This window comes from Thecamonas trahens (assembly GCF_000142905.1).
Source record: "Thecamonas trahens ATCC 50062 unplaced genomic scaffold supercont1.6, whole genome shotgun sequence".
NCBI classification, from domain to species: Eukaryota; order Apusomonadida; family Apusomonadidae; genus Thecamonas; species Thecamonas trahens.
This window is the reverse complement of record NW_013657674.1, coordinates 216,046-225,371: the sequence shown is the minus strand read 5'-3', so window position 1 is coordinate 225,371 and position 9,326 is coordinate 216,046. Positions and strand designations below refer to the sequence as shown.

Here is a 9,326-nt window from a genome sequence, read left to right as displayed (position 1 = left end):
GATGTACCGCCCCCCCCCTCGCCCTTCCCCTTCCCCTCCGCCCTTCCCCTTCCCCTCCCCCCCCCCCCTCCCCTTCGGCCACGTCACCCACTCCCCCCCCCCCCCCCCCCTTTTCCCTCCCTTGCTCGTACACAGCTCGCAGTCGGTCAAGCCGGCCAAAGGCCACGTCATGGCCGAGAAGCTGGGACTGGTGGATGACGAGTACATCCCGGTGGGTCACTACGCAGGCAAGGTCGACGCGGCGGCGGTGCTAGAGCGGCTGGGTCCGGATGCGCCTCAGGGCAAGTACGTGCTCATCACGGGCATCAACCCGACGCCGCTGGGAGAGGGCAAGTCGACGACGGCTATCGGGCTCTCGCAAGCGCTGGGTGCGCATCTGGATCGCAACGTTGTCTGCACCGCGCGGGTCCCGGCCATGTCCACCACCTTTGGCATCAAGGGCGGCGCGGCCGGCGGCGGCTACGCCCAGATTGTGCCTATGGACGTGTTCAACCTCGGCCTGCCGGACTCGCACTACGCGTCGCTGGCAACGAACCTCATTGCAGCACAGCTTGACACCCGCATGTACCACGAGTCGACCCAGTCGGACGCCGCGCTCTATCGGCGCCTTGTGCCGACCGTCAAGGGCGTCCGCACCTTTGCGCCCATCATGCTCAAGCGCCTCGCCAAGCTCGGCATCGACAAGACCGAGCCCGACGAGCTCACGCCTGAGGAGATCCGCAAGTTTGTCCGGCTCGACATCGACCCCCACACCATTTCGTTTATGCGCGTGCTCGACGTTAACGACCGTTCGCTCCGCAAGATCACCATCAACCAGAGCCCGACCGAGAAGGGCCGCATTCGCGAGGCCGAGTTTGCAGTGACCTCGGCGTCGGAGCTGTGCTCGGCGCAGGTCCTCTGCACCTCGCTGGGCGACCTCAAGGAGAAGATCGGCAACACTGTGGTGGCGTTCTCGCGGTCGGGCGACGCCGTGACCGTCGACGATCTCGGTGTCACTGGTGCTGCCACCCTCATCATGCGCGACACGGTCAAGCCGAACCTGATGCAGACCATCGAGGGCACGCCCGTACTTGTGTCGGGCTCGTGCTTTGCCAACATCTCTGTCGGCAACTCGGCGGTCATCGCCGACCAGGTCGCCCTCAAGCTCGTCGGTAACGACGGCTTTGTCGTCACCGAGGCCGGCTTTTCGGAGGCCATCGGCGCCGAGAAGTTCTTCAACATCAAGTGCCGGGTCTCGGGCCTTCAGCCGTCAGCGGTGGTTCTTGTTGCCACTGTCCGCGCGCTCAAGGTCCACGGCGGCGGGCCGCCTGTCTCGCCGGGCCGCCCGCTCGACGACGCATACACATCAGAGGCGCTCGACCTGCTCGAGGCCGGCCTGACCAACCTCCGCGACCACATTGGCAACCTGACCAAGTACGGCGTCCCGGTTGTGGTCGCCATCAACAAGTTTTCCACCGACACCGACGCCGAGGTTGCGCTTGTCCGCGATGCCGCTATTGCCGCCGGCGCAGTCGATGCTGTTTGCTCGGAGCACCACGGCAAGGGCGGCGCCGGCGCGGTTGATCTTGCCAACGCCGTCATCGCCGCCACCCAGGAGCCGTCCGACTTTAAGCACCTCTACGAGCTCGACCTGCCGCTCAAGGACAAAATCGAGGTCATCGCCCGTGAGATTTACGGCGCCGACGGCGTCAAGTACTCGACCAAGGCCACGGCGCGGCTCCGTGACTACGAGCGGCTCGGGTTTGGCAAGCTTCCAGTGTGCATTGCCAAGACGCAGTACGCCTTTTCGCACCGGCCGGCCGACAAGGGCGGCAAGCCGAGCGGGTACACCTTTGAGATTTCTGACGTCAAGTCGGCCATCGGCGCCGGCTTTGTGGTGCCCATTGCCGGCTCGGTCTCGCTCATGCCGGGCCTCCCGACGCGGCCGGCCATCTACGACCAGGACGTGTACACTGGCGACGACGACACAGCCGGCGCGTCGAACGGCATGGCCATCGGCGACGCTATCGGCCTCATGTAGAGAGCAGAGAAAGTGATTGAAAGAGCCGAACTGTGGTGTGGGGTGCGGGCAGTGTGTTACTGTCTCTCGTCGTTGACGATAAAAGATGGCGCCATGGTGGGAGCTAGAGGGTAGCGACGGCCTTCTTGGCGGCGTCCTCGAGGTCGGTGGCGGTGGTGATGGCAAAGCCGGACTCCTTGAGGATGCGGTTGCCCTCCTCGACCTCGGTGCCCTCGAGGCGGACAACGAGCGGGATGTCGAGGTTGAGCGACTCGAGGGCCGAGGTGAGGCCCTTGGCGATGGTCGAGCACCGCATGATGCCGCCAAAGATGTTGACGAGGATGGCCTTGACCTGGGTGTCCGACGAGATGATGCGCAGCGCAGCCTCGACCTGCTCCTCGGTCGCGCCGCCGCCGACGTCAAGGAAGTTGGCCGGCGTGGCGCCCTCGAGCGCGATCTGGTCCATGGTGGCCATGGCGAGACCGGCGCCGTTGACAAGGCACCAATGTTGCCGTCCATGCCGATGTAGTTGAGGTCGTACTTGGCGGCCTCGACCTCACGCGGGTCGTCCTCGGACGTGTCGTGCATGGTAAAGACGTCCTTCTGGCGGAACTCGGCGTTGGGGTCAAAGTTGACCTTGGCGTCAAAGCAGAGCACACGCCCAGTCTCGAGCGTCCCGAGCGGGTTGATCTCGATCTGGGTGGCGTCGACGTCGAGGAACATGTCGTAGAGCTTGGCGATCTGCTCCTTGGCGGACTCTTCGTGAGTCTCGGTCTTGAACTTGAGGAACTTGACCACGCGCTGCAGCTGCTCGTCGGTGAGCCCGGTGTTGATGTTGACCGGCTCGTACATGATGGCGTCCGGAGTCTCCTCGGCCACTGCCTCGATGTCCATGCCGCCCTGCGGCGACGCGATGAGGACCGGGCCGTTGTACTCGCGGTCCATGAGGATGGCAAAGTACTTCTCCTCGTCAATGTCCAGCGCCTCGGCCACCATGATTTTGCCGACGTGCACGCCCTCAGCCGGCGTCTGCTTGGTCACCAGCGAGTGGCCGAGCATGTTGAGGCCCAGCTCGCGGACCTCCTCGGGCGTCTTGGCGAGGTGGACACCGCCCTTGAATCCGTTGGTGAACACACCCTTGCCGCGCCCACCTGCGTGGACCATGGCCTTGATGACAAACTCGGAGCCCTCGTCGAACACCATGTTGGCCGCCACCTTCTCGGCCTCCTCGGGCGTCTCTGCCACGCCAAACTGCTGAATGTAGAGCCCAGCCTTCTGCATCAGCTCCTTCGACTGGTACTCGTGGAGGTTGAGCGACCGCGCCGGTGCCGCCATCTGTAGCAGTGACAGTCATGGGGGGCAGAAGGGGGGGGGGGGGAGGTGCAGGGTAGGGACGTACAGCGGTGGCGAGCACAGGCCGCATGACCGCGCCAGAGGCGGTGAGGGTCGTCCGGGCGAGGGAGAACATTCAAGGGTGTGAGCAGGGAGAGGTGGCCGTCAGTTCTGGGCGCCGGGTCCCGAGTCCAAGGCCGAGCCCAGGGCCAAGCCGTCCGCGGAGGGGGGTAGTAGTGGGGATCTCAATCTGATCTTAATGCGGACAGAGGGGGTAGCAAAGGGTAGCAATGGGTAGCAAAGGGAGGTGTTGGGTGGTTGGCCATTGGGTAGGTTGATTGAGTAGGATCGGCTGGGCGCGGTATGTGTGGGGCCAGTGGTACAGCGGGAGGAGAGGCAAGTACGGACTGCGAAGCCTGCGAAAGCGATGTAGAGCACGCGCGTCATGGCAAGTGTCACGGGTGGAAGGCTTCATCTGCTTGCATGGGCAAACATCAGAGGATGGTAGGCGGCGCATCGCCGTCGAATGATATCTGAGCCTTGGCCTCGGCCTTGGCCTTGAGCTCGTCCTGATACCGGGCGGAGAAGACGTGGAACATAAAAGTGGCACCATTCCAGGCGGAGCAGATCATGACGGCGCAGAGGTAGAGGGTGTGGATCCAGTAGTGTGACCACATGATCATGGCGCCAATGCACGAGATGGCGGCAAAGACAGCGTGGCCTCCAAAGTAGACGGCGCGGCGCCTCCACTCGGCGTCGCCGCCGAGGGCGACAAGCGGACGCAGCGATGACGAGGCGTAGAGAGTGGCTAGCCCCTGCTCGCGGACAGCTTTCTCCTTGATGACAAACACGATTGAGTAGTGGACGATAATCCAGAAGGCGTAAAAGGCAAAGACCGGCCCAAAGATGCCCCAATAGCCGTGCTCGGCAGCAAAGGCCGAGACCGAGCACGCGTCGGTGATGCAATAGGTGAACGGCTCGCCGTTGGTGGCGTGCCATCGGATACCCCAGGCCATGAGCGGCGGTGAGAGATGCAACCAGAGCGAGGTCATAAAGGCGTGCGAGTGGAGGACCAGCGAGTTGCGGAAGAGGGCGATCGAGGCGGTGAGCGTGCCGGAGAGGGCAAAGATGATGCGAAAGAGCATAGCATTATGCGGGAGAATCCAGACGTAGACCATGACGAGGACGTTGACAAAGTAGCAAAGATCAAGGAGGTACATGTGGTAGTTTTGCTTGAAGAACGTGTACGTCCGCGTAGTCATCAGCACAACAGCCTTGATGCTGTGCCACTTGTAGTACTCTACCGGCCATCGCCCCAGGATAAACGCCGTGGCAAAGACATTGATGCACGAGAGGACAAAGACAAGCTCGTGCCGGAACAGGATCTTGCCGCGGAGCTCGGCCACCACCTCGGCCTGGATGTCGGCGGGGGCATGCGACGACGGCAGCACCGAGGACGTTGGCGACTCGGGCTCACTCTCACCCACCTTGGTCTCCTCTGTCGGCTCCTTGGATGTCTTCTCGACCGTCTTGCGCCGTTGGCGCACTCCCTTGGTTGACGACGATGACATGGTCGACCACAGGTGGAGCGAGGTCTGGCGGTGTTCGGTGGACATCGGGTCGAACGACCGGCGGGCCGATGGGCATGATGGACGATTCCACGGCGTTTATGGAGGAAAAGGCGACGCCCGTGCACGGCTTGGGGATAGAAATGGCTGCGATGTTGTGCGGTGCAACGATTCAGGTACGTTTAGTGTGCGTAGCTAGGGCGAGATCGGCGGGGCGGTGTAGGCTGCGGTCGAGATGGTGAGGACGGCCGAGACTGAAGCAAACTCGTGGCGGAACGAGTAGACAAAGGCAGCAAGCAAGGAGACAAGAAGGTACTGGGTGAGCGAGCCAAAGGTGGTAAGCGCGGCTTGCTGTGACGCTTTTGAGGCCATGGTCGAGATGGCGATGGCGCCGGCGACGCGGAGCGGTACCATGGTGACGCCGATGGCAATGACCATGTTCTTCTTGAACGCCAGCCACCACTTGGCGTGCGCAGACCGGAGCGGGCGCGGGTTGAGCTTGTGCAGCAGGTACGTCGAGATCCACGCCTGCGCAAAGGCGGTGTAGAAGAACAGCGCGGCGGCTGCCTGGTGGACCCAGAACGCGTCGCGGAGCGAGACGTTGCCCAGCACTGCCAGAAAGACGACCGAGGCGTACGAGACGGCGAGCAGGCAAGTGTTCCAGCTTGTGAGCGTCGAAAAGCCTACCAGTCGCAGCCCACGCCCGGCAGCAATGAGCTGGCCGTGAGCGGCAGCAATGTACTGATGCAGCACGTACGCCGCCAAGCCCAGCAGGACCGCCAGCACCGTCATGCCTGCCGAAAAGATGCCCGACTCGGGCGCCGCCACACCGGTGGCCGAGATCGGCGGCAGGCCACCTGAAGTCGAGCTGTGACCGTAGCCAAACGAGAGCACAAACGTCGCGCCCACAGTCGCCACCAGCACGCCAGCCCCGACCGCTGGCAGCGTGCTCGGCTGCAGCGCCGGCATCCGCACCACCCGCCGCAGCTCATGTTCAGCAACTCTTGCATGCCGCCTCGGGGCGGCCACACCGTACGCCATCGAATGACCCCCAACCTCATCGCCATCCGAAGACTCGCCACCATGATCAAACCCGGGATACTGCCTCCGCGGTGGCAGCACAGGCGGATCATCATCACCACTGTTGTCCCAGCCAGCTTCCGCCCGCGCTCCCGACCTTCTCGGTCCAGCAGCATACTCGCCATAGCGTCCATCACCTAAGCTGCCATCTGCATCAAAGGCATCAGCATGATCATTGTCATCATCATCAGTCAGTCCGTCGAGTCGCTCCAGCGGCGGAGGCGCCAGACCATGGACGTCTTGCGACGACGGCGAGAGCGACGACATGCCCATGCCCAGGTCTGCCATAAGTCGAGATTCTGTGTAGTTAGAGAGGGAGGAAGTATGTATGGGGGGGGGGGGAGGGACGGGTGTGGTGGCCTGTCGCCGAGCAATGCCCCACCACCCTGGCTGGTGCTGGTGTTGCCGGAGGCACCTGACTTGGCTGGCACCTGCCATAGGCTTGACCCTTTGTGGGCACGCGTACACGCGCACGCACACTTGTCTTGCGGACAGATATGTCAGACACTGCGCCCTGTGACGGCTTGCTGAAGCCGCGCTTGTCGCCGCTCGATGCTGCGGTGGCTGCGCATGGGGAAGAGGCTGCGAAGACCAAGGTCGCACTGTTGCTCACGCCTGACAACGAGTTGGAGCCGTATCAGGCCGAGCTGGCTGGCGCTCTGTTTGTGGGCCATTTGGCGACCGACATGGACTCGATCGGATCGGCGGTGGGCGCGGCGGAGTTGTTTGGCGGGACGGCGACGCGGGCGTCCGAGATCAACTCGGAGACTGCGTACGCGTTGGAGACCTTTGGCGTGGCGCTCCCGCCGCGGTTCGAGGACGCGGTCGTCGCCGCCGGCAACGACGCCAAGGTTGTGCTTGTCGACCATTGCCAGACGACGCAGATGAACGCGGCTGTGGATCCGGCAACGGTAGTGGGCATCATCGATCACCACGCGCTGCAGGCGTCGACGCTCACCACCGACCTGCCCATCTACATCGACATCCGCCCGTGGGGCTCGGCGTGCACCATCATTGCGCACACCTTTGTCACGCTCAACCGGCCGATCTCGCGGCCGACGGCAGCGCTGCTGCTGTGCGGCATCTTGTCGGACACGCTTAACCTGCGGTCGCCGACATCGACCCGGCACGACGCGGTCATGGTGGCGCTCCTCTGCACAGTACTGGAGCTCGACGACCCGAACGCGCTTGCCAAGTCGCTGTTCAAGGCCAAATCGCGGACACTCTCGTTGCTTTCGGCACACCAGCTTGTCCGCGGCGACCAGAAGACGTTTGATCTCGGATGTGCGGATGGAACCAGCCTCACTGTCGGCTTTGGCGTGGTTGAGACGACCGATGTGGAGGCGATGCGCGCGCGACGTGACGAGCTCCTCTTTGAGTGCCGCGCGCTCAAGAAAGAGGAATCGCTCGACATGGCCTTTCTCGCGCTCGTCGACATCGCCAACCTTCGGTCGGAGCTGCTGCTCTGCGGGCCGCGCGAGGCGGCGTTGGCGGTCGCGACGTATGGTGGGAGTGTTGAAGCCGCGTCTTCGACACTGGACCTTGGTGACCGCGTCTCGCGCAAGAAGAACTTTATCCCACCGCTCTCGCAGACGCTGCAGAGCGGCTTTGCCTTTCCGCCGGACTTGGCGAGCTACGCCGAGCCGGACGAGGAGTTTGGCAAGGTGGTGACAATCTGCACCCCAACAGGGTGCATGACCCAGCGCCGCGGCCCGGCGTTTGCGGCGGTCGCGTCGGCGGCGGTCGCCGCGACCGCTTTCGCCGAGTGCGGGCACGCCCACGCCGGGCCGCACTGAGGCTGCGATTGCAAAGGCGAGCGATGCGATGGAGAGTCACGAGTAAACCTTGGTCTCCGTCTTGACAAAGTGCAGGACGGCAGAGAGGACGCGCTGGCGGGCCATCGACTGGGAGAGCGCGTGACGGCGGAGGAACGAGTCGCAGCGGTCGAGGTTGGCATCGCCGTCGGCCACGATCTTGAGCGTGACGTTGGGCACGCTGGCGAGTGCCGCCACGTCGTACAAGTGCGGCAGCACGTTGGCGCCATGAAGAGCGAGGACTGGAACCGGCAGCGCTGCCAGGTGCTCGGTATCGTCTGCCGGGCCGGCCGGCAGGCTGATGGCCACCACGCCGGCGACCAGCTTGGCGGTGCCAGACTCGACGCACGCGCCAGCCAGTGCTTTGGTCAGCGGAAGGACCGACTCGGAGCGGGCGACAAGGAGGACCGGGCCGGGGAAGACTCGCGCTGTCTCGCGGAGCAGGCCGTCGAGAAAGAGTGCCATGTTTGCGTCGGACGCCCGCTCCGACGCAGCCCGGAAGGCGACAACCGGGCCGATACGCGAGAACAGCGCCGGCCACGACTCGCGCGCGCACGGGCTTCCGGCCTCGACGTCATCCTCCACCTCGTACAGCACAATCGGCGGAAGCTCTGTCGACATGAGCGCGTTGACCGCAACCAGTTGCGGGGCAAGGAGCGCCGCGTCGTGCACCAGCCGCGGCGCGCACAGACCATTCAGCGTCATGGCCGGCAGCAGCGAGTCGGGCATGCGCGCCTGCAGTGGCGCAGCGACCCAAGGCGTGGCGCCAGGGCTGCTCGCCGCAACGTTGATCGCCTCCTGCAGGCACGAGACCAGCGGCTGCGCAAGGAGCAGAACCTGTTTGGCGCACCCGCGAACAAGCTCGATGAGCGCCAGCACGTACGGCGCCGAGCCATCGACGAGATGTGAGGCGACAGTGCTTGACGACGTAGGCGGCGCAAGAGATGCCGCAGTCGGCGGCGGCACTTTCACGCCCGACTTGGCCAGCGTCTCAGCCAGCGACGACGAGGTGCGAGCGGTGAGCGAGGCTATGTGCGCGGCGAGCGGGGCATTGGCGGCGGCTGCGGCGATGGCCGACGACGTCGTCGCCGATGCTGCGGTTGTCAGTAGCTTTGACCTCGGGCGGACAGCAGCCAGCACGGCAGTGAGAACAATGGCGATGACGGCCTCGTCCCACACCAGTGCGCCCATAAAGTGGCGAAAGAGCGCAGCGTCGGCAGCCGATCGGGTCCGCAGGGCGGTGATGTCTGAGGTCTTGGAGACGGCGTGCAGCCTATGCTCGAGCACGAGGGTGGTGATCCGTGAGGCAGTTGTCTGCGCCACCCGGCGCATGTGCCGCGGGACCTGCAGCAGCCAATTGTCGGTGTTGCTGCTGCTTGCGGCCGCAGCAGATGCCAGGCTGTGTGCCCTCTTGGTGTCCGGCGGTCCGTCGTCGTCACGCTTGCGCTTGCGCGACGGGTCAGCCGCAGCCATAGGTGAGAGAGAGAGAGGGAGAGAGAGAGAGAGTGGTGGTGGTGGTGGTGGGAGGGGGTC

At 64.3% G+C, this 9,326-nt stretch overlaps 6 protein-coding genes across 6 annotated transcripts; 2 read left to right on the top strand and 4 right to left on the bottom strand.

The window, feature by feature from the left end:
- Positions 1–114: 114 nt before the first annotated feature.
- On the top strand, positions 115–2,055 carry AMSG_01535 (formate-tetrahydrofolate ligase). The gene has a single exon (XM_013906132.1). It carries the CDS (start codon positions 170–172, stop codon positions 2,018–2,020), a length of 1,851 nt encoding a protein of 616 aa, XP_013761586.1. The 5' UTR covers positions 115–169; the 3' UTR covers positions 2,021–2,055.
- A 68-nt stretch (positions 2,056–2,123) lies between these two features.
- On the bottom strand, positions 2,124–3,467 carry AMSG_01534 (uncharacterized protein; the record flags this gene model as incomplete). The annotated part of the gene is made up of 3 exons (XM_013906131.1): positions 2,124–2,456; positions 2,483–3,334; positions 3,399–3,467. The coding sequence occupies 3 exons, from the start codon at positions 3,465–3,467 to the stop codon at positions 2,124–2,126; spliced, it is 1,254 nt and encodes a 417-aa protein (XP_013761585.1).
- A 101-nt stretch (positions 3,468–3,568) lies between these two features.
- On the bottom strand, positions 3,569–4,902 carry AMSG_01533 (uncharacterized protein; the record flags this gene model as incomplete). Its single annotated transcript, XM_013906130.1, has 1 exon — positions 3,569–4,902. The coding sequence occupies one exon, from the start codon at positions 4,900–4,902 to the stop codon at positions 3,826–3,828; it is 1,077 nt and encodes a 358-aa protein (XP_013761584.1). The 3' UTR covers positions 3,569–3,825.
- A 192-nt stretch (positions 4,903–5,094) lies between these two features.
- On the bottom strand, positions 5,095–6,277 carry AMSG_01532 (uncharacterized protein; the record flags this gene model as incomplete). The annotated part of the gene is made up of 1 exon (XM_013906129.1): positions 5,095–6,277. The coding sequence occupies exon 1, from the start codon at positions 6,265–6,267 to the stop codon at positions 5,095–5,097; it is 1,173 nt and encodes a 390-aa protein (XP_013761583.1). The 5' UTR covers positions 6,268–6,277.
- Positions 6,278–6,476: 199 nt separating this feature from the next.
- On the top strand, positions 6,477–7,796 carry AMSG_01531 (inorganic diphosphatase; the record flags this gene model as incomplete). The annotated part of the gene is made up of 1 exon (XM_013906128.1): positions 6,477–7,796. One exon carries the CDS (start codon positions 6,477–6,479, stop codon positions 7,773–7,775), a length of 1,299 nt encoding a protein of 432 aa, XP_013761582.1. The 3' UTR covers positions 7,776–7,796.
- AMSG_01530 (uncharacterized protein) lies at positions 7,534–9,266 on the bottom strand (the record flags this gene model as incomplete). Its single annotated transcript, XM_013906127.1, has 1 exon — positions 7,534–9,266. The coding sequence occupies one exon, from the start codon at positions 9,264–9,266 to the stop codon at positions 7,812–7,814; it is 1,455 nt and encodes a 484-aa protein (XP_013761581.1). The 3' UTR covers positions 7,534–7,811.
- Between the last annotated feature and the right edge of the window lie 60 nt (positions 9,267–9,326).